The sequence below is a fragment of the Jaculus jaculus genome, chromosome 2, assembly GCF_020740685.1.
Source record: "Jaculus jaculus isolate mJacJac1 chromosome 2, mJacJac1.mat.Y.cur, whole genome shotgun sequence".
NCBI lineage: Eukaryota > Metazoa > Chordata > Mammalia > Rodentia > Dipodidae > Jaculus > Jaculus jaculus.
The window spans coordinates 178,127,356-178,152,350 of NC_059103.1; the positions used below are offsets into that span (position 1 = coordinate 178,127,356).

General features: G+C 35.7%; 1 protein-coding gene and 1 non-coding gene across 3 annotated transcripts in view; both read right to left on the reverse strand.

Moving 5' to 3' along the window:
• Positions 1–24,995, reverse strand: part of Angpt1 (angiopoietin 1) — a 255,848-nt gene that overhangs the window by 23,707 nt on the left and 207,146 nt on the right. For both annotated transcript variants that reach the window (XM_045144118.1, XM_045144119.1), the window contains exon 7: positions 16,301–16,467. In XM_045144118.1, the coding sequence (XP_045000053.1) occupies positions 16,301–16,467 (167 nt within the window). The remainder of the gene's footprint in view (positions 1–16,300; positions 16,468–24,995) is intronic.
• On the reverse strand, positions 16,729–16,834 carry LOC123458968. Its single transcript, XR_006635901.1, has one exon. It is a non-coding gene; the product is annotated as a U6 spliceosomal RNA (small nuclear RNA).

The window sequence follows — 24,995 nt, forward strand, 5'->3', positions numbered from 1 at the left end:
AAATCTTGGTGTGCCTATTCTCTCTCTCTCTCTCTCTCTCTCTCTCTCTCTCTCTCTCTCTCTCTCTCACTCACTTTCTCTGTTAAATAAATAAATAAGTAAAAATATTTTAAAAGTTGTTTTGGTTCTCTGTTCATGCTTGATGAGACATGTAGCTACTCTTTTTCTGCATGTTCAAAGATTCCAATAAATAGAAAATGAAGTCATCATACTTCTCATGAATATAGAATAATAGTTTATTCTCTTATGGGAGAGTGGGTTTCCATATGCTCCTTTTCATCATAATTGGTTCTGTACCTTTTTTAAAATAGGCAGCCTAGTCTCATGATTATAGTTTCTCACCTGCTTTTCCTACTGAAGAAGCTTCCACTGTCTTCATGTTGATGTCTCCACTGTATTCAGGGGATCAAGAATGTCTTTAAATTACCAAACAGTATGAATTATAAATATGACAAGTTGAAGTTGAACCTTGACTCTCTTAAATACTATGCAGATTTGCATATCTGAACTTCAAGGTCTCATAGGTACTTATAAGTTAAACTTTTGTTTTGTTTTGTTTTGGCTCCATACTTTCTCCCTGAAAACATATGGAAGTAGTTTATCTTCCATAATTACATAAAGAAAATGCAAAATGACCCCCTGGTTCTCTTTCAGAGCCTCATAGCAATGACTCAATCACAGCTTCTTGATAAGACTCTTGGACATGGCTCAGCACAGTGTCCATGGCATAACCACATGCATCAATCCATCCTGGTATTTATTGTCTCCTTTTACCACCCTGCATAGCCCCATCCCAGTACTGTCTGGTTTAATCACCCAGTATAGCCCCATCCCAGTACTGTCTCTGGTTTAACCACTCTGCATAATCCATCTCAGTTCTGCTTCTGGCTTAACCACTTTGCATAGCCCATTCCATTACTGCCTCTGGTTTAACCACTCCTCATAGTCCCATCCCAATACTGTATCCAGCTTAACCACACTGCATCACCCTATCCTAGTACTGCCTCTGGCTTAAACACCTTGACAACACCATTCCAAAGAAAGGACAGTATAACATCAAAAAAGAAGACTGTCAGAGAATGTGTTTTATCACCAAGCTTAAATGATACAGACAACATCTTTTGCTGAAAATAAGGAACATTTCTCGTATTAATTTAAATAGAGAGAAAGCCACATTTATCTGACTTCTAGAAAGAAAAAGCATTAGTTTAACATATTATGAAGATGCCATAGGAAGTTGGGCAAATGGTTAGTGTTTTAGGAAAAGGCAAGGCAGAAATTTAGCAGATTCTAAATGATTCGTAACATTTGGTGGGGAAAGATTAGCTTTGGACGATGCTTGGTGTACACTTTTCAAGAAAGATGTGAAATTCATTACACAACTGTTTTAAGGTTATCTAGCAGCAAGAAAAGATAAGAAAGCAAAGAGATTCCATCAGTCATTGGAATGTGTTTGTTGCACTGAGTAAAAAGCAGACAATACATTTAGTAGCGGTATTAACAATCTTAATAGATTCTCATTTCTTTTTGTTCCATTAGTATTTGAGGCTGCAATTCTTTACACTTTAACAAAACTATCCCTTTGAATGTACATAGTGCTCAAATAATTAAATGTACTACTGTAAAACAGACATTTAGCAGCATTAAGATAAGGGAAGAATTTACATTCATTTTAGCCAACTTTGCTGATGTAACTATGTCTAACTATGATATTTTCTATTTTTTTATGCATGCACTATATATGTTGCATCCTGTGCATTTTTCTGTGGAGGGGAACATGTGTATACAGTGTGCATGTGAAAGCCAAAGGTTGGTATCAGTTGTGGTTGAGGCTCTAACTTATTTATGGAGCTAGGGTTCTCATTTGAACACAGAGTTCAGTGATTTAGCTAATCCAGTTAGCGAGCTTGCAAAGCAAGAGCTTTACCTACTGAGATAGCTCCCAGCCAATATTTTCCAATTCTTTTCACAATGACCTTTTCAATGAGACATTTTTTTCACTTACCTATAATTATTTAAGCATATTTTATGTTTATACATTAAAAAATATTGGATTAAGGGCTGGAGAGATGACTCAGTGGTTAAGTGCTTGCCTGTGAAGCCTAAGGACCCTGGTTTGAGGCTTGATTTTCTAGGACCCACGTAAGCCAGATGCACAAGGGGGTGCACACATCTGGAGTTTGTTTGCAGCAGGTGGAGGCCCTGGCGTGCCCATTCTCTCTCTCTCTCTCTCTCTTTCTGCCTCTTTGTCTGTTGTTCTCAAATAAATAAATAAAAACAAAAACAAACAAACAAACAAATACTGGAGTAATGTCTCTCAATCTTCAAAATCTACAATCAACCATCTTCAAGTCCAGCCTAAATGTTATACAGGAAAATTTCACTCTTCTTTTTCCATAAACTATCAATGCACTGATAAATTGATTCTTTTGTGGAATATTTTCCTTTACCTAGAATAGTATTATTACTTATATATGTGCCTTATCTTCCTTGCCAGACTGAAAACACTCAGCAAGTCTTGTCCACGTTTTAGTCATCCTTTCAAACTCTGTATCCCATATATTATAAACATTTAATAAATCTTTATTAAGTCATTGTGAACTAAGAGCTCAAACTGCTTAGAATCCAAATTTTATTCATCTCAAGAGGGGGATTATGTTCTATAGCATCTTAACTCTAACAATGCAATTATCTTTAGAGTTCAAGAACCAAGAACATTATTTTCCTGATTTGAAATTTATTCAATATTAATGACCTAATGACCTGATTGCATCATGTTTGGGCAGAGTTTTGATAAGTATAGAATTATTCTGTGGCTTCCAACAGAGACAGGCTTAAAGAAATCACTCATGTAACACCCCACTAAAGTAATACTGAACAACAAATGAGAAATGAAACCCACAAATTTTACAAAGAGATCTAAATCAATTCAAGTGCCCATTTTAAGGAATAACTTCCTATGAAAAACAGGCATTTAATTTTGATTATATTTAAATTGCTTTATATTTTTATTAGAGAACTGAAGACTTGTTTTCTAATGTTAAATATTAGGGAGGCCATCTCTTCTGGAGAAGGTTTACATCATTATCTGCAATGCTCCTTCTCAAGCTGGAGATGTAGTCTGTTACAAACTGACCATAAGGAACCAGAGTGTATTTTTTTCTTACTTCTTTCCAAGAGCCTATCAATTCTAATGTGAGACAATGGTAATAAAATAAAATACATGAAGAAAAGTCAATGTACTATGAAAAATTGAGTGAATTATTTATGTACAAGAGAAATATTTATATCAAAACGGCTGGCATTCACAGTTATAAATCTGTAAGTAGGAACAAAACTTCAAAAGAAAAGAGGCTGTAGGCAGGATGATTAAAATAATTGATAGCTGACAGCTTGGCTAATTAAGAATTAAGCAAGTGGATATGATGTATAGACATTTAAAATTTTTAAGAATGGTCAAGGTATACATGGTTCAGTACAAAATAAGTATAAATGAAAGAACTGTCAATAAAGTTATGACCTGAATTTCTTTTTTGTTTTCATTCTTATCCCTCAACACAAAATCAAATAAGTAAATAGACACATAAATAACCAAAGAGTAAGACTGTCTGAAATCCAGAATAACAGTATAACTGAAAACTTAAAACTTGGAAAACAGAAAGCATAAAGGAGTTTGCAGCTTTACAGTCACTGTCTGTGTTCACAAAATAGCTTCTCTCCTTTCTGAATCTCAGCTGCCTCATCTTAAAATGCACTTAATACTAGCAATATCCTTGGAGTAGCATTGTTGGATTAAATGATGTAGCCTCTAGGAATCTCTGCACGTAAAGTACTACAATGTAACTTACCAAAAATGAACACAAACTTTCCTAATGAATCCTCATAACATAAACAGTAGCTTACTTAAAATGAATCATGTGAGGGACTAAGTCTAAGTTAAAGAAATATAAACAAATATGACCTTGATGGACATATATCTGGAGTGAGAGTGATGAAAATCATGAGATGGAGACATAGCTAATTAAGACACACATGCAGACAGCAAGATGGAGAAGCCAAAGATGAAAAGGATCAATTTTCCCAAGTCTGTAAGGCAGAAATTATTTAACATTCTCGTTTTATATAGAGTAAGCAGAATCTTGAGTTCAAAGAACTAGAAACTAAAGAACAGCCTTTCTTACGGACTACCTACTTTAAGGATAACATTATTTTGAAACCAGATGGCCTGAATAACAATCCTATAATTCAAATGTTTAGCCCTTAATAAATCAAAGTTCCAATCTTTTGAAAACTCTGTTGCTCTTGTTGTTTAATAAAGGGCTTTACTGCCTGATTTCAGAACATGCTTGTGGGTTTTCATAAAAACTCTAGATACCATACCCTACAAGCAGCACCACTTCCAACCTATTCATCAGTTCTCACATCTGCTTTCTGAAAATTTTATTCACATCATCTCTTCCTTTACTGGTGTCAGTTGATTTTGTAGGAAATTGAGTCCTTGTGGAAGTAACAGAATTTGTGCATATTAACCCAACCATTATGTTAAGAAAGAGAACAGCATTCTTTTGTTTTGTTTTGTAAGCCTCTGTCCTTGAGGTAGGTATGCCATTTACCTTTGAATCTGTGTAGATTCTGTGTTATTGTGAATCGAATATTGAGGATATTAATGGTTCTAAACTGTGATTAATACACTGAGAGTTATAGAAAGCTTAGGTCCAGACAAAAATAATCATCAAAAATTCCAGATTCATTTATTTTCTGATTCCATTGCAATGACTTCAGATATTAACTTTCATTATAAATGGACAGGTTATATATAATTTTTCATTTATTTAAGTCATTGTAAATTAAAATTTTTCATCTATTTAAATTTGGATGATACATTTTCAGTGTCTCTCCCCTCACATTACTTTGGCCAAATTTGTTAATTAACCATAGAAAACTTCTCAAGCTTTTCAAACTAGAAATAATGGCTTAAATGACTCCTCTTTGAAACATCAACTAATAGGTCGTCAGGCATAGCAAGTGAGGTGTCTCCAAAAAGCTATTTCTGAATAGGGCCACTTTTGCTAACTTAGAAACACCTAGGTCCTAACCAAGTATAAGAGTCTAGAGCCTGAGGCTGTAGCTCAGTAGAAGAATGCTTGTTGAGGGTGAACTAAAGCCTGGATTCCATCTGCAGCACTGGGGAGGGAAAAAGGCATATTTTAAGTAAGTGTTCTAGTCAATTCTATGTATGCTCATATTTGGAAACCACTAATATTATGCCAGAAAAATACTAAAGCATGATAAATGGTGATAGGATAGCTGGATAACTAAATGAATAGAAACTCTGATTTTAAAAGAACTAGAACATTTTTTAAGACAGAACGTTAACTGAAATTATATAGATAAAAGCAGAATGATATCTACTTAGAGATAAAAGAATAAGGCATATTCCGCTAAATTTTTATTTCCTCAGCATTATATAATATGGGAATTCTTACCTGTCACTTGCAGGTAAAGATAAAAGAAACAAGAAAGCCTGAAATTGACTAGATCTGGGCAGTGCATCTCATCCAAGAATCAATATAAAAAAAATGATGTAGTATTTTATTAAAATCTTACAGGGACATAGTTACATGCTTTCATTCTGTACCTTAAGCCTCAAAGAGCAAAAATTTTGATTTGTAGGCATTTGGATTTTGAGCACGTAGTTTAATTGTTGCAATATAACAGTATGGCATGCTAGGTGAACACACAAAAAATTTTAGTGATATGTCTTTCATACATTTATAAATAATTGTTTTGTTGTTGTTGAAAACCATGCCAAGCATTGTGGAGAGGTCTGTGCCTTTTCAAAGGTGACAGTCTAATAACAGGAAATAGCCAATTACAACCTAAATTGATAAGAATGGTGACAAAGATATCCACAGAACACTCTGGTGACACGTGGGAAAGCCTCTTTGCCCAATTTGCAAAGAACAGCTCTACAGATCTGAATTTTAAATGTTGAAATTTAAATGATAAAAAAATGAATTCAGAAAGAAAAGGTGAAGCTCAAGAAAGACGACAATGTGTTCTGCAGGGTGATATTTCATGCACAGTGTCTTACATATTGGGGTCATTCTTACTTAATGAGCAGAGCGATCAGAATGTCAGGAGAAGAGTCAGTGGGAGAAAGGTCATTGCAGAGCTGCTGGCCCAGCAGTCACCACTAGTTGAGAGAGTCATCCACATGTGGCTGGCTGTCTGGCCACCTCTGCTCTTGACACCAGTTTCCCACTGTCCCTTTCCACTCTATGCTTAGGCAATGCCTGACTTTGGAGCACGCACACATGCTATTCCCTGCTCTACTACAAATTATGCATTATTCCACAGCTAAGTGGGATACATTGACACACAAACGGGAAAGTTAAAAATAGCTTGGAATTGTCCATGGCTCCTTAATCCTTCCATACTTGTCTTCATTGGTGTCGATGGCATTGAAGTTGCTTGTTTGACTAGCTACAATTCAGTCCCACCCCCCACTGCTTGCACCAGTGGGAATCCTCTGAAGCACAGCTCTGGTAGCTGACAGAACTCAGGAGACCCAGAGCAGAGAGTCTCAGGACCAGCATTATCTTAGGCTGTTTTTTGAGGCTGTGTTTACTTGTTTTAGCAATCTGCACCTCCCTGTGGTTTCTAGTTCTGCAGTTAATCTCAGCACCAGCATTACTGTTACTGATTCTAGAAAAGGAATCTTCTGGAATTCCTTTGTCCTGCCAGCACTAAGATATTTGTTTTCATGGGTTTAGATAGTTATTAATATTGAAGCCAAGAGATTTTCCCAGTATATAGAAGACCTGAAGAAGGTATAAAGTAATTTTGTAAAATCATGTCTATTCCATGTCTCAAAGACTTAGAGTTTTTCCTCATAAATATTTCACCTCAGGCAAGAAGTATGAAATATACATTTCTGTTAATTAATTTTTTCTATGTTTTAGAAAATGACCACAATAAAAAAAAGTCAGGCCACATAGGTTTTATAAGTAGGAGAAACTCTTTGTAGGCAGGTGTGGCGGCACAGATCTGTAATCACAACACTCAGGAGGTTGAAATAAGGAGGCTCACATGTTCATGCCAGCCTAAGATGTAGAATGAAAACCTCTTTCAAAAATAAGGCTGAGCATTCTGGTGCTCATCTTTAATCCCAGCGTTTGGGAGGCAGAGGTAGTAGGATTGCTGTGAGTTCAAGGCCAGTATGAGACTATATAGTGCACTCCAGGTCAGCCTGGGCTAGACTTAGACCCTACCTTGAAAAACACTTCAAAACAACAACAGAAAGGAATGAGGAAGGAAGAGGCAGAGTGACAGAGAATGTAAGTTCAAAGAAAACTACCTAAAATCTTGCAGTTGAAATAAGCTAGTAATTTATGAGTACCAAGTTCCAGAAGATCTCCCATACATATTTTTATACCACGTTTATTCTTGACTGAAAAAAAAAAAAAAAAACAACAACAAAAAAACCTTTCCTCTTAGTATTTCAACACATCTGCTACTGGTTCCAGCCAAGACCCTATAACCCTGGACCAGAGGATAAGAGAAATGAAAAACATTTCCCTAAAATGTGAAATAACTTGTCCAATAACTCCAAAAATTCAGGGCTCAAATTTGTATGGAAGACTCAAGAGAATTCTTTTCAGTTCACATGAATTTATTTTGAGGAACTGGAAATAACTACAGATTTACCTCCCCATTTTACTCCTGAGGCTTTGAGACTTGGAAAAGTACAGCAACTTGTCCAAGGTCATTCAGAAAAGTAACTGAAGATCCAAGTTTAGAGTTCATGTCTTTGGATTCCCAGTGTAGTATTTAACGCATTACATCAGACTACTTCCAAATGAAGATTTTGACTAAAAATAAAACACGTGCAAAAATATATTTCATACTTAAATTACTTCTTCAAGTACTTTTTCAAATTTTTGACCCAATATTTTATTCATCTATTTATGCAGAAACTTTTCCAAATCAAAACTCATGACACCTGTCAATTAGTCAATTCTATCTTACAGTAACACTCAAGCTCCCTGAATAATAAGACAATAAAATATGAATATCCACACATGTGAATTATGAATATTATAACCACATTTTAATTAGAAGATAAACATAAATCTTTATACATTATCATTCAGGTTTAACTAATTGAAAATTTGTCCTGATTAGTACAGAGACTCATTCTACTATCTGTGATACTCTAGAATTTACTAATTACATTAATGCCATAAAGAGATTAAGGAATTAAGATTAGAGAAAATTTAACTGTCCCCAAGATCTGAAAATAGGCCACTATCCAATAATTGAATAAGAAAATATTCTCATTGAAATTATGTTTACTTTATATAAAAGTTGGAAAGACTTTAAAGTAGTTGTTCTTGCTGGAAAATACTAGAATTAAATTCATTTTCAAATGGTAAATTATACATTTTAGTTACAATAGTTTTAATAGGCATATAATAGTTTAATAGGTTTATGATAGTTTTAAATGGTATATGCTGATAATGTTTGAGACATAAGAAGGGAGGCCCAAAGCCAAAAGCTGCAAAATCTATTATCATGTAAGTTTTATAATTTATGCTTTATAAAAGTTTCCTTTGAGGGAGTTCATATTCCATTTGAAAATCAAAACCAAAACCTTATCAAATAAATTAAATTCAACCCAACCAACCATAGGGAAAATTTACCATTTTTGACTATGTAAGAGAATGGAAAATGTACACTATCATTTATAAAGTATTCTTGTCAGAAAATGTAATTTATATGCAGTCAGTGTGAAATAACCAAATAAATCCAGAAAGAAAACCATAGATATAAACTGAGGTCACCTGTAAGAACAGTTTTTAATTAACACTAGAATAATTAATCATTTGAATGTTTATTGGCTAGTCAATATTAATTCTTTGTTAATTTTTTGTGCATGGTAGTGTGTTTGAGATAAAATATAGTGAGAATCATGATATAAAGTGAATTTGGCTTGGATTGTGAATCTGCATAAACAAATATGCAAATACCAAGCTACAAGAGATTCTTGGGCTGGGCAGAAGGCTTAGCAATTAAGGTGCTTGCCTTCAAATCTAAATGACCAAGGTTTAATTCCCCAGGACCTACTTAAGCCAGATGCAGAAGGTGGTGTATGTGCCCAGAGTTTGATTGCAGTGATTGGAGGTCCTGACACACCCATTCTCTTTCTCTCTATTTGCCTCTGACTCTCTGTCTAATAAATAAATAAATAAATAAAATGCTTTTTTAAAAGAGATTCTAGAAGCCATGGGGATGGGTTTCAATACAAAATATAAAATAGATTTTTTTAAAATTATTTTGTTCATTTATTTGTTTATTTATTTGGGAGCAACAGACACAGAGAGAAAGAGGCAGATATATATAGAGAGAGGATAGGCGTGCCAGGGCCTCCTGGCACTGCAAACGAATTCCAGACGCATGTGTCCCCTTGTGCATCTGGCTAACATGGGTCCTGGGGAACAATGCCTCGAATCGGGGTCCATAGGCTTCACAGACAAGCGCTTAACCACTGAACCATCTCTTCAGCCCTATGTTAGAATTTTTAATGAACCAATAATATATTTACTGGGTGTGATAAAATTCAGTTTAAAAAAAAAACTAAAACTAACTTTCATATTTGTGTAGTATTTAGCTTATCAAACACAAGGCATGGTTGGTTTCTATACTCTTTCTGATAAGATAATTTTCCAACATACAGAAAACTGAGGTATAAAAATAGTAAGTGATTTGTCCAAGACTCATGTAGATTAGGCTACTGTCATCTTTGTTATTCTGGATACCTTTTTCCCAGAGTTCCCTGTTTTGTAAGTCACAGTTGGTCCAAAATTGAGCTTCCTTTGAGATTTGGGAGGTGGAAATAAAGCAGTGTTCCAGCCCTTAGAACAACATCTGCCATGGTAATGCCCAGAGGCAGAGGCACCTGGCAGCCTCCATACTGTCCCTTGAGTCATTTAGTTCTAGCTTGGCTCCCTCAAGCTGGCAACAGCTCTTGACCCACCACAAGCAGCCTGACTACACCACCATAGGTAACATAACTCAAAGGCAAGAGCCCTACATACATCTCCCCTCTTATGATCCCAATTTGATGACTGAATGTGCTTAGTTTTTCACATTTTCCTGCAAACTCTGGCCTGTTCATCATGCCATATTTAAAGCATTTGTGTCAAACTAATTTCATAGCACTCATCATGGCTCTGTTTCCTTGAATAAATGTGACAGATACATTTATGTTCATCTTATAGATGATGAAGCCAAATTTCTGGACAGCTTGCACAACTCTGATTCTTATTCCATAGCATCCCACAGTGAACGGAACATCGTTTCAATGTTACTATTCATCTATGATTTTAAAGTCATTTTGGTGATGATTGTATATTTGTTTTGTTAACTCTAAGTTTTCATGAAATGTAAAAAGTTACTTTAATCCCTAAATTGATAGAAAACACAAATATTTATTAGAGACATTAAAATTCAGTTGTTGGTCTGAGGAGATAGCTCAGAAGTAAAAACACTTAGTTGTAAAGTTTGCAGGCCCAGGTTCAATTCCCTAAGTCCCTTGTCAAGCCAGATGCAAAAGTAAGTGATTTGTCCAAGACTGCATAGTATCTGATATTTGCTTGTGGTGGCAAGAGACCCCAGTGTGGTGTGCACACATACACACAAACACACATGCAAATAACTATATTTTAATTGTTTTTCATTGATCCAATAATTCAAAACTAACAAGGCAGAAAAGAAAAACTACATACATACATGCAGTAAAATTCTTGAAAAAAAAAAACTGAGCTGCGATGAGCATTACAAATATCTTAATTCAGAAGTATAGAAAATTGAGAAACAGAGCTGGGTGTGGTGGCTCATGCCTACAATCCCAAGCACTTAGAAAGCTGAGGCTGGAGAGTTCCAGGGCAGTCTGGGCTAAAGAGAGACCCTTTCTCATAAAACAAAAGAATCAATTAATCAAACAGAACAAAAACATTGAGAACAAAAAAGCCAAGGTAACATGTGACAGGTATGCAGGTTATTAAAGACCAAAATAGGGTTACCAGTAACACATATTGTAAATAGAATAGATGCTTTTATTTGACTTAATTTCCAAATTTGGCTAATTAATTTCACTTTATTAGAGAATTGATATGTGCATTATAATTAGTTATGAGGCCAAAATTCAAATTGTAATCTCTAGCTTTTAATGCTTGTGACCTTAATCAGTGTATTATGGCTCAGCTTTGGTATGAAATATGACAAAATGACATCTCTTGTATAGGATGTAAGCACCCAATATTAGTTATCATCTCTTAGAAAGTAGGTCAGCTGTTTTATCTTGAAATTGCTCCTATATTGAGATAATGAAAGTAAGAATGAGAGCAAGTATGAAAGACAGTGGACAGAGTTCATTCAATCCTTGATAATGACATAAGACAGTGTGAATACTAGATAGCTACCCGCAGTATTATGAACCAAAGGAAATGCAGAATTCAAGTTGGTCTGAGAACGAAGGTGATGTGTTTCTGAGGAAATCAGTGTAGGGTGCATTGGAGAGTTCTGCTCTTAGCTGCTGTGGCACACTGAAGGAAGCAGAACTGGGTAGGGAAAGAGGCAGTGCTCCACTTAGCACTTAGAGAGAAGATCTCAAATAATCAATCCACACCTAAGATTTGCCCTCAGAATTTTCTTAAACTGGGACAAGATATTCTTTATAGTTCTGGACTGACCAGTCACTGGATGCAGTCTGTCTGTAAAAAAAGAGGAATAACGTTGGCGGACATGACTCCTCAGCCGCAATCAATACCTCAGAGGAGTGTTCAGCTGCAAACTGAATGGCCATAATGTTTTGGGAGATGGGAGGAGGAGTAATTGAATTCTTAAGAGAATTAAGTCTTGGCACATAACAGCATCTACCAAAGAAGGTTTCCTGGAATAAGGGTTTAGCATAAGGCTAGGGCACAGGGAAAGGCATGAAGACTTTTGGGAAATTGCAAACAGTTATGGAGGATAATCACCATGAGGAGAGAATTTACTTGAATAAGGTTGGAAGCAACAGTTAGATGAAGTTGGTCATGGCCAAGACATGAAGAATCATAGGGGTAAACTTTAGCTTACAAATATTTGAACATTGTTCAAATCTATGAAAGAGGAGAAAGATCAAGTCTGATTGTTGGTTGGAAAAATCATCTGAGCTATAGTGTGGAAGAAATATTTGATAGCATCAAGTCTAGACACAGGAAGACTATATAATAGCCTGGGTGTTAGCTGATGAGGATGTGGATAATGCTGCATCTCTAGGGGAGGCATTTAATAATTTTCCACTGATTGCATGTTATTTCACATGATATGTTTATCATGACACTCTTTCATTTTTATTTCTACTTATTCTAGTTCTCTTGGGTTTTGTAGATTTTATTCTCTAACTGAAAAAAAATCATTTGAAGTTTTCTTAAGGGATAAGGTGGGGGGAGGCATATGTAACCTTATCTGTTCATTTACAGCACTTACTTTAAATAAATATATGTCAACAGCATGAGAAAAGGCTTTCTTTTTAAACATATCAATGATGAGAGCTAAAATAATTTTCAAAATGAAATTTCTAAGATAGACTGTTTAAAGTTAAAAATACTCTCAAGACTTTTGGAATTAATTTAAAACAGAAAAAAATATAGAAAAATTGAAACAAATAGCTCAATAGTCTTGAAATGTCACTGAAATTGAGTCAATTAGTGCTCCCAAACTTTAGTTGCCACATCTTTAAAATGTCTCTAATAATACGTCCTTCAAATTTTATTATAAAGATGAGGGCAGGAGTTCTTCTGCACTTTCTCCTCTTTCCTTCCCTTAAACACTTTAATTTCTATCTACAATCTAAGAAAATCTCACTAAACCTTAAAATCTTATTAGAAAATAAGCTTAATTATGGGCAAAAGTCATTCATTAAATATTAAATACTATGAAAACATTGGTATTAATAGTTTGGATGATTTTCACACAGAGGGATCCCAGTTCAGAGGGACATGAGCAGAGGAAGAACACACACAGGCAGTGATGGGCATGTTGAACTGTTGCATGATGCCACATGAGTGAGAAACAGTGACCATGGAGAAGCAGGGATGGTGCAAGCAGTGAGAAAAGGCTCATGGAGTTGACTTCATTTTTAAGGTTCTACTCAATTCTATTAGTTACTTTTCCCATTGCTGTGACACAATATCTGCTAAAAGGATGGGGTTACTTTTGGCCCTTGGTTTTTGAAGGAATACAATCCATCATGGTAGGAAAATAATGGCAGCAAATGCCCGAGATGGTTGGCCATGCATCTGGAGTACAGAAATAGAGTGGACAGGAAGTACAGTGGGGCAACAACAGCTCAAGATCTGCCCCAGTCATCCATTCCTCTTAAATGTTTACCAACTGAGGACCAAGGGCTTAAACACATGAATCTATGGTGGTGGGTACATATGACATTCAAACCTCTTAACCACCACATTCTTTGTTTTTGTTTCAGTTTTTTTTTTAATTAAATTTATTTATGAGAGAGAAAGATGGAGAGAAAGTGCCAGGATCTGTTGTCACTGCAAACCAACTCCAGACACATGTGCCACTTTGTGAATCTGGCTTTACTGCATGACGCAGCCCATCAGGTTTGGTAAATAAGCATCTTTAACTGCTGAGCCATCTATTCAGCCCAGATTTTGTTTTTTAAAGAGTGAATAACACATTATTCTGGTGTGTTTGCATTAATCATTCATCAGAAAAGGCATAATGTTTAAATATATCCCAATTTTACAACTGATGCTAACATGAATCTATTATTAATTGCATGGTAAGGTATAAGGTAATAATGGTGGATATATGGAGGATCTATGTAGATGTAGATCTATGGATCTGGTAGATACTGGTCAGAGAAAGGGCCAGAGCCAACCACTTTGTTATAGTATTATGGTAAACAAAAACCACACTTAGCTATATGATAATCAATAGCTTCTTTCTGTATTTGGAAAGAAGAAGTGCATATTTCTAGACCTTGAACTTCTTTCTCTTAAAAGTAGAAGTATGGAATCAAAGTACTTCTTGTAATTTCTAATTATGATTCTTAATTATCAAATATTTTTCATGGAAGGAAATGAAAATCATATAGTGAATGTCTTGCTACAGTTAAGGACACATATATTTTGACCATAGATCTGTACCAAATATGTAAAAAATATGGGTGAATGAATAATAGACATTGAAGGCATGAGGAATTCACTCTAAGGTCAGAGAGGGTCTCTAAGATGAGACAAGTACACCTTCATGCAGGTGTAAGAGTGGTGCATACCATATACCCAAAAGGCTACAGTAGAGGCCAGCTACCCTAAATCTAACTCAACTTTGTCCTCCTAACACTTCCCCAGCTATAAATGATGTGCCCATGCTCACACTCACACTAACCATCCCCTCCACACACAGCCACCTAGAGAGAACTAAGGAACACTTTGGAAAGGAACCAAGGCAAATTCTTCGGGAGCCTAGAAAAAGACTAGACTAATTACTTTTGAGTCCTATTGTCAAGCTGTCTGACATTTGCCAAGTTTCATATAGTTTCAAGTTTCAGGTCAAAATATTTACATAAGAGTAACCCTGATGTTTTACAGTGGTTTTTCTTGTTACAAAACTCTCAAAATATTGACCTCCTTGGAAACATTTCTTCTTACACTTCATTGCATTTTATAAATGTCTCTTTGGATCCTTGAGTTGCCATTAAATATACCCTAGCTTACCCCATGAGCCTCTCAACTCCATAGATCTATTTCTCTTCCTCTGTTATGGTGACATCATCACTATTTGTTAAGAAAATGATTGGTATGTCTCCAAGCGACCAATCAAATATGTAATCTATTTAAAACATGAGATGTGCCATGAAAACAAAAGATGTAGATTTTAGTTCTCAAAAAAAGGCTATGTTTTGAAAGGACAAAGAAATTGAAAACAGTTGAACTCTGTGGATACAACCACACTGGAAGGAAAGCCACAGGGATTTGCTTATTACCATTATAAATGACATGAAGCAATGTGCCATGTTTCTAATGCACATAATCATTATATTGTTGAGATCAATGGAGAATAGTCTCAATATTGAGAGCAAACAAACCATTGCCATTCCAACTTACTGATAATGAAAATTGTACAATAAAGAACCTACTGTGTGCTGATTATTGATGAATATCAACTTGTATCAGTGGATAAAATATTCTTTCCATTCTCAAGAACACTGGCTAAATGAACTAGCTGGTAACAGAGAATAGTACACTATGAGGTCTATCAGGCTTGGTAAGTTACAATGGCCATTACCTAATAGAGTTGCTAGAACATAGCCATAACACAGTAAACATATATGGAATAGATGTATTACACTATCTCCTTACTCACCCATAGGTTATACTTTTTCTAGTCTATAAGCTTGTCATGAAAAAAAAAAAAATCATACCACCCTGAATATTCCCAATTGTCATTTGAAGAAAAAAATATTGCAACATTGAAAATTAAATGTATAGTCTATTGTTATATCTTAAGGCATATATTGATTTCATGATTAAAATATATTTTTTCCTTTATGTCATTTCGAAACATCTTCTTCGTCTCCTCTTTTATGCAAACTATTCAAAAACAAAAATTTCCTATTGTCACCTTCACGACAATTTGAAAACAAAAAATCTTAAGAAGGGGGCTGGAGAGATGGCTTAGTGGTTAAATGCTTGTCTGTAAAGCCTGAGGACCCCAGTTCGATTCCCCAGACCCATGTAAGTCAGATGCACAAGTTGAGGTATGCATCTGGAGTTTGTTTGCAGTGGCTGGAGGCCCTGGCACACTCATTCTCTTTCAATCTATCTGCCTCTTCCTCTGTCTCTGTTTGTCACTGTCAAATACATAAATAAAAAAAAAATCTTAAGAAGGTTAAAGAAAATATTAAAAGCAAATCTTTTGGTATAAGGGATAAACTCTTTGTAGCCTTTGTGGTTGTCATTGTTCACGTATGAAGACATTTGTCCCTGCATAGCTGTAGCCATGAGACAGCATCTACGTCATGTAAGTCACCAGACTGTAGGACTTGAGACATCAAAAGCATTCAATCTATATTAATTGAAAAATGAAGCTTTTAAGAAATCATTATAAGATTTTCTGTATCTTTTTGCTAAGCAGCCTAATTTCCATTTTGCGAGATGATTTCCACTAAACTTTCTCAGTAGTGAGGTGAGGTAGCTGAGTACAACACTGAAATGTGGCTTACCTGTAGTTCTGCTTCTCATTTCCTATGTGGAATCTGTCATACTGTGAGTAGGCTCGGTTCCCCTCCCAGTCCATCAGCTCAATCCTTAGCATGTATTGCCTCTGGCTGGTTATAGCAAAAATAAACTCATTCCCCAGCCAATATTCACCAGAGGGATTTCCAAAGCCCTAGAAAAGATGACAGATATGTATTAGTCCACAATGAAAATTTTCATCTTCCATATTTTATATAAAACAAGAAAAAAATGTTAAACGTTCAAAGTAAAGATTTTTGGGATTTTTTTTCACCCATCACTATTACAATACTCTGCTATGTTTCTTTCCATGGAGGCTAATGTTTAATTATTTTTTTTAAAAAATGTGCATTTCTTTAATTTTTAAAAATATACACAGGAGAAGTTATGTGTTTTAACATAAGAACACACACATAAAAATATGGAACATTTCACAAGTTTGCATGTCATCCTTGCACAGGGCCATGCTAATCTTCTCTGTATCATTCCAATTTTAGTATATGTGCTACCGAAGCAAGCACTAATGTTTAATTCTTATTGTAATAAAACTTCTGTTTATCAAATAGATATGTGTAAGAAACACTTGGGATAACTGAATCTAGTTAGTATGTTTAACCAGTTAAAAATAAGGTAAATTCTTAATTCGAAGTTTGCTACTGAGAACATTTTTTTAATGGCAGTTATTATTGTGAACATAATTTGTACATTTTCCAATGAATACTATTGGGATATTATCATGGAATTTATTTATTTATCTTGTTATTATTCAGGAGTCCAATTATGCTCCCACAGCCTTATACAAAATTAGATTCCTCTAGAGTCTCATTTCCTTTTTGTTTTTCTGAGTATGGTCTCAGTCTAGACTCATTCTACAGTCTCAGGTTAGCCCCTAACTCACACATTGATCCTCCTACCTCTTCCTCCCTAGTGCTAGGATCAAAGGCATTTACCACTATACCCAGTAAGAACCTTTTTTTTATATAAATTATATTTATTTATTTATTTATTCATGATTTTTCTTTCCTAGATTCTAAAAATATATTTATTAACTTATGAGAGATGGAAAAAGAGGGAGAGAGAGAGAGAGAGAGAGAGAGAGAGAGAGAGAATGGGAACACTAGGGCCCTTAGCCACTGCAAATGAACTCCAGACATGTGCACCACCTTGTGCAGCTGGCTTACATGGGTCCTGGGGAATTAAACCTGGGTCCTTTGGCTTTGCAGACAAGCACCTCAACCTCTAAGCCTTCTCTCCTGTCCCTTTCCTAGATTTTTATATACCCATCATTCAGGCTTCATGTCAAAGAACATCTCCTCAGATAGACCTTCCTTGAAACCTCTGCTCTTGTCACATGTTCTACTGTCTCCACAGAAGAGGTGGGAGGTACATGATGATATTAAGTATTGATCTCAAAACCACCTAGCAGCAAGAACAAGGAAGAGACCTGAGGTGCTGCATTTGTCTATTAGGGATTCCGGCTCATGCTAAACTTTCACAGTCTGCTAAGACAGAAATGAGGGCCCTGGCACTTAAGCAAAGTGCACTTAGATAATGCAAGACAGCCTTAAGGAGTGATGGACTGTAGAAGCAGAGTGAAGGAGCCAGTAAGAACACTTGGATAGTCATTTTCAAAAAGTAATTTATAGAAGGAAACAACTATCACTCTTTTTTCATTTATTTATTTATGAGAGTGAGAGTTAGAAAGGAAGAGAGAATGGCGCACTAAGGCCTGTAGCCACTGCAAGAAGACTGTAGAGGCATGTGCTACCATGAGGATCTGGCTTATATTGGTTTTGGGGAAATGAAACCTGGTCCTTAGGCTTTTCAGGCAAGTTAATCACTCAATGATCTCTCCAGCCCAAGAGTCTCATTTTTCATAATAACAATCAAACATAGAAATGGATGACACCATCACTTATATTGCTTCACTGGTATGGATTTGGGTTTTAAGGCATAAGGCTAACTAGTAAAAGCCAGTGAGTCAATCTAGATGTCTACCTTATATATGAGTCTCAGTATGGCTCAGTGATTCTGTTCAGAGCAATCCCAGTTAGGGCTGTTAAGTTTTCAAATAGTTTCTCTGTGGGAAGGACAAAAAAACTACACCCCTCCCCCCCCCCCCCATCATCACCACAATGAGTCAATACTTGTGGTCAGAGAAGTTAACATCAGACAATACAGAACCTGGGAAACTGCTGGCATTCTGGATTTGGAGTATTCACAATTGCTCAGAAAGCACTTTAAAAAAAAAAAATTATGTGTAGGTCTGCACATGCCATGGCATGCATGTACAGATCTAAAAACAGCATTTGGATATTTGAACTCCTCTTCCTTCTTACAGAAAGGCTCTCTTGTTTTACTGTTTCATGTGCAAATTTAGCTGGGATTCTCCTTGATCCTGCTCTTCCTGCCACAGGTGTCTGGTGATTCTAGTGAATGTAGCATTTTGTTTCCAGCTGTATGGGTGCTGGGGACTTGAACTCTGGTGGGAAGGCTTGCAAAGAAGAGCCTCTAAACACTGATCCATCTCCCCAGACCATGAAAGTACTTCTTGATAATACTTGTGATAAAGTTAATTGTAGTTTTAAAGCATATATGTATATACTTGAGAGACACAAGAAGAGAGAATGCTTGGGCATGTCAGGGCATCTTGCCAATGCAAACATGAGTTCTGCACACATGTACCACTTTGTGTGTCTGGGTTTTATGGGCATACTGGAGAATAGAACCTGGGCCCACAGTCTTTGTAAAGCACATCCACCCACTTAGTTTAGTTCTTGAATTTCATATTTATATTACTGACTTGGATGTGGGCTACCTTACAATCTAAGGTCTGTTGTGCTTATAAGTCCTCAAACACTAACCTGTTATGCACTGAGGACTCCATAGGTTTTTTGTAAGCTAAAAGTGAACGGAAGGAGGAAAAATGGGAGGAAGGTGGGAGGAAGGGAAGGAGAGAAAAATAATAGCCTTTAGCATTGACATTCAGAGAAGTAGAATTATCCCAAATTTCTTATAGCAGACAATATGGTCAAATCTCAATTTCCCTACTGAGAGTTGGTAGAAGCCACTTAAACTGACACGGGGATAAACTCCTCAATTTGACTTCTAAATGTTAATATTTAAAAGACTCCACTAGTTATCATAGGATATACACTGCCCAGCTCATTGAGGTGTTTTTTATTTTATTTTTTATTTTATTTATTTGAGAGTGACAGACATAGAGAGAAAGACAGATAGAGGGAGAAAGAGAGAATTGGGCATGCCAGGGCTTCCAGCCTCTGCAAACAAACTCCAGACGCGTGCGCCCCCTTGTGCATCTGGCTAACGTGGGACCTGGGGAACCGAGCCTCGAGCCGTGGTCCTTAGGCTTCACAGGCAAGCGCTTAACCGCTAAACCATCTCTCCAGCCCTCATTGAGGTGTTTTTTAAAAGACAAATCTATACCTAAATGCTTCTATTTTCAACATAGATGATAAAAGTATACACATGTTTGCTACTTTTCAAAATTACCTGTCAGTTTTTTAGTTTTAATAGTTTTCTTAACAGTTTCTTCTTTATCCAATCTAAGAAATGAATCTGAATTCTGTGATTTTTCTTTGAAATTCACTAATGTGCAGCACCTATTACTCTGAAGACCATTAGTGTTTGGTACCAAACCCATTTCTCCTAGTTCTGTTGTGGTATTTCTAATATTTGTGATATGTTGTGCAAAGGCTGGGGTGTAGTAAAAACATTTGCATAATCCCCTGAGTTTGATGATAAACACCACAAAAATACACTTAAGAAATATACATATATATATTTGTATGTATATATCTCTATCACACCTTCTAAGTCTCACGGTCCATTGTGGAAGAGGTGGCAGGAAGAGCATCAGAGCCAAAGGAAGGCTGGGACTCCTTACAATGAACTCTTGCACACACAAAATGGCTTGTATATTCATTACCTTGCAGTGCATGCACGATCTATACAAGACCAGCATAACAGGAAGAAAATATGATGACATTATAATTAAAGAGACTGATTGAGAGGGGTAGAGGATATGATGGAGAGTAGAGTTGTGAAGGGGAAAGTAGGGGGAAGGAGGGAATTATCATGGTTTATTGTCTATAATTATGGAAGTTGTCAATAATAAAAAAAGAAAATAAATACATATATATTTATATAATTTAATTTATTATACCTAGGACAGTCCAAGAAGTGCAAAATTTTAAAAGCAAGATGTTGTCCAGCTTTTAAAAGCTTTGGAAAAAATAAAATATTAGATAATTTTTAATCAAATAATTTTGGACACCTCTTTAAACAAAACTCTATTTTAAAGAAATTAAAACCAGGATTTGATGCACTAAGTTTAAAGACAGAACCATAGATCCAAAATCCCAGGCTTCGACCTTGCTTTACAAAAAAATGGGTAAAAGAATATATTGTCTATTTTTAAAGCTAAAATGAAATATGTTAACTTACAGATGGAAACTTTTAAAGTTATTCTCCAATTTTTGTTTCCTGAGTAATTAAACACTGCTGGTACAGATATACATATTCCCCTGATGACCATCTAATGTAATTTCGGTAAAAGTGTAGGAGCCACTAACTTACAGTGAGTGCTTCAGACTCCGGCACTTCTCCTTGCTTCTGCATTCCTCAAATGCTCCAAACCCACTTTGCAAGGGTTCCACAGTAGCAGGAAATATCATAGCAGTTTTAGGGTGTGCTAAGAATTTTACACGTTCTCCTGGCAGCTAGTGTTGCATAGTTGGAAGAGCTCAGAGGAAAACAACATTCACCTTCTACAATGCATAAGCAACATGGAAAGTTACAAGGGGGCTGAGAGTCAGTTAAAACTTTCCACTTGCAACAGCCCCTGGGAAGAAAGGAAAGACCACTGGGAGATCCCCATGCTGTTCTCAGCCCTGACAGCTCAAAACTCTCTCTCTAGGCACTTGATAATTCCCTTTTCTGTGCAGTCATTGAGAAGAGATTCAGCAATTATAATACATGTGAGTAAGGAAGCTGGGAATGATGAAGTGTTAAGTCTTAGGTCACATATTTCCATGCTATTGAAAGTGTTGTGTGGATTAAACTCTCCAGCTTCCCAAGGGAAAAGAGTGTGGATCCCGGATGAGCCTCTCCAGTAGACAAACATGAAGGGACTCTCACAAAACCTCCATCCTTATCTCAGCATGGAGGTCTTTATGATCCCGTGCTCCAGTGTACAAAAGCATCATTCACTGGTTTTCTTTTTTATTCTCTTTCATGAAGAAGCAACTGAAAAGAAAGTACTAAAATTTCTCTCTAGAAACCAAAATTTAATTTCATGAACCTTCCCATAAAACTACAAATGAGCAAAATGTCTGATTCCAATGAATCAAAATGGCTGCTAGGGAGATAGCAGAGGGAGGAAATCTTCTAATAGCCAAGTGCTGTGAAGCAGAACCAATTGTTTCATCATAAAGATGACAGATATACAAAAAGAAGGAAATGGAAATAGGTTCCCACATTAGTAAACTGTCCGTTGGGTAGTTTATCAGGCACAGCCCTGGGTCTGATGTATAGAAACAAAGTCTTGGCTTGTGTTAAGTAACCCCTGCCCCTTATCTCTGTTCCAAAGCCTTGATTTGCCATGACACTTTCTACTTAAAAATCTCTGTTTCCTCATCTGCAGGACATGAATTAAATATATCATTTCCATGTATAGTGTTTTAAGAATGAAAAATACCCAAAACACTTAGTTGAATACTTATTCTTGAAAGAAAAGAATTAACCAAAATTCATTTAGAAGATATATTACATTATACAACCATTTTTGCTTTATTGTATTTTCTTTATGAAGTTGTGAGCTATTTGTGAGTAAGGAAGTTTTTGTATTCTTGAAAGTTTTCTAAGTTCTTATCTTTGCCAAAAATTAACAAGGGGATGTAGAAATAATTATTTAAATTGCTTTTAGATACTATAGATGAATGTGTAATGACAGGTTGAATTATTCTTATACCAGATATTAATGATTCAATGATAAATTAAAGCCAACTGATTGCACAGATGGGGCCATACATAGTATAAATAACAACATCTCCTCATGGAGGTTTGGCTTCAGTAAGTCTGAGATGGGCTTAAAGTGCTATATATTTAAACATTTGCATGGGTAAGTCTACTATGAACCAAAGGTGAAAAACCATATAAATATGGTATGGAATAATGTATATTCTATGTACAAAGTAGGAAGAATAAGGTAAGATGATCTGACTATAGAAGGCATAAAACCAGATCATCATAATGAGCCTCTTATGAGGAGGCAAGTTTTGATTACTTATAAAGGACTACCAGAGGAGGAAAAATCAAGTTCATGACTAAAATAGAGATAGCCAATTCTAATATTAAAAAAAAGGCTCATATCTTGTTATGCATAAAAGTTTATGGTCCAAACAGCATGTAACAGTCATAGAAAAAGGGAAAATACTCACAAAATTCTGTTCTATGTTAAGAAAGTCTCTATGGATCAACAATAGTTTTAAAATTGGCTCTTTTATGAATAAAAGCCAAGGATTCTATGTATGCCACATAATTTCATGAAAACTTGTATGTTTAGTTATCTCAGTCATAATTAGACATAGGATTTTGATGCCATGGATTAGATCCATTGCTGATAAATTTTATTTCTCTACTGGTAGTTTAATAAAGGGTAAAAATACTCTGGAATTTAAATGAAAATAATAGTGACTTAAAGTTAGGCTTAAGAATCATAAGAAATGCATTCAGAAAAAGAGAACAATATTCATTAGATTTTTCAAAACCTGCAAAAATGTTCAAGTTTGACTTGCACTTTTTCCAAATTAATAAAATAATTGTTTCTGATACTTTATTTGTTTTTGTCTGATAATGCCCCAGAGGAAGTATTGACTTTTTTAGAAGAAACAAAATTAAAACCAGACACAGTGCCTGTATCCTATGGGTTTCATCTTTCTTTCTTACAAATCATTAAAGAAAACAGATAAGACTTTGTTAGACTTTCCAAATGTACTTTAACACACAATTAGAGTCAGCATTAGAAGCATCTCCTTCAACTGCTGGGACACCCAGCCCAAGAAAGATCTCAGGAAATATTCATTAAAAAATAAAATTCCTGTACTTTTTTCTTTTTGATATGAAGGCATGCCATGCAGTTTAAAAAAGTGCTTTGATTTTATTTTTATACAGAAACAGGGAGCTCTTCCTGAAAGTACAGTGGTGCTCAGACTGAAATCTGTGTGTCAATAGGAAGCTCTGTTTATGGGGCAATTGTTTTCAAAACAAACCAAGTTTGTCTCCAGGGTATTAGTCACTGCCTGTTATAAAGTTAAGCCACTCAGGGTACTGTTTTTAACTTTTGGTTTCATTGGGATTTATAAGCAAAGGGATGGCTGCTAAGTGTAGTATCATTATGGCTTGAAGGAGCAAGCATAGTCCCCTAAGTGCCCTGTTAAAAAAAAAAAAAGTCACTACTGGCTTCCCTCTCCACAGCAAACATCCTTACAAATCTGTAAACCTGATGTTTCTGGATTTCCTCCTAACAAAGGTTAAATGGGAGGAAAACTCAGGCAAAGACTTTGGTACCTTAGAACCAATGTTGTAAACCAAATACAATGCAAACTTTCCATACTGACAGAAGTTCTAAAATTCTCTATCTGCCCTTCCTTTCTCTTCTCTTTCAAATAAATAATAAATAAACAAAATTCTAAAAATAATATAGGACTACATATACTTTCATGTGCTGATAAATTTAACACACAATTTTGAAAAACTTCCAAGGCAAGACACAGCCTATGGCTATCAACCAGTATGAAGCAAAGAACAGGGAAAAGGCAGGAAGGGAGGGATGAGAGATCCTTGCTACATTCAATGGCTAAGTGAAGACTGGTGTTTTTAGCAACAGACTGGTGAAGATTGAGGAGGAAGTGTATTCTGAGAAGTGCTTCCCCAAGGATGTTCACCCTAATCTGAAGAAGCCAGTCCTTTGGTTGCCAGGAATAGAATTGGGTGTGACTGATAGGACATGGCATAAGAAGTCTACTCCTTTTGTGGGGGAATAATGTCATTTTGTCTTGAGGTGAAAGAAACAGCTCAAACACTTTTTGCCATGTGTTTTCAGAGTTCACCATATGATGAATTCATTTAATTAAATAAAAAGTCTTCAGCCTCATTTTTGCCAAAATGTTTCAGAAGTTTGGAACTAATCTTATTTTCAGATCGTAAATAATTAACAGTGAAGGAATAATTTTTTTTAAAGTTTGAATAAAGCACAATACCTCCCCTTAATAAAAATGAGGAAGGGATTAAATCCTTATAAACAAATGATTGAAGGATTGTTTCAGTCTTGTTACAATAATGTATTATGATTGACTTAAAGTGTACACTTTTGGTAAATACTAACATGACACGAATCAATTCCATACCTAACAAGTCAGAATCGTTTACTTAACCATGACGAGCTTGCCAAGGAAGCAGATGCTTACAACTAATAATAACTCACCATGTTTAAAAATCACAATGATAGTGGGGCATGGTGACACATGCCTTTAATACTAGCACTTGGGAGGCAGAGGTAGGAGGATCACCATGAGTTCAAGGCCACCCTGAGACTACATGGTGAATTCCAGGTCAGCCTGGGCTAGAGTGAAATCCTACCTCAAAAAACAAAACAAACAA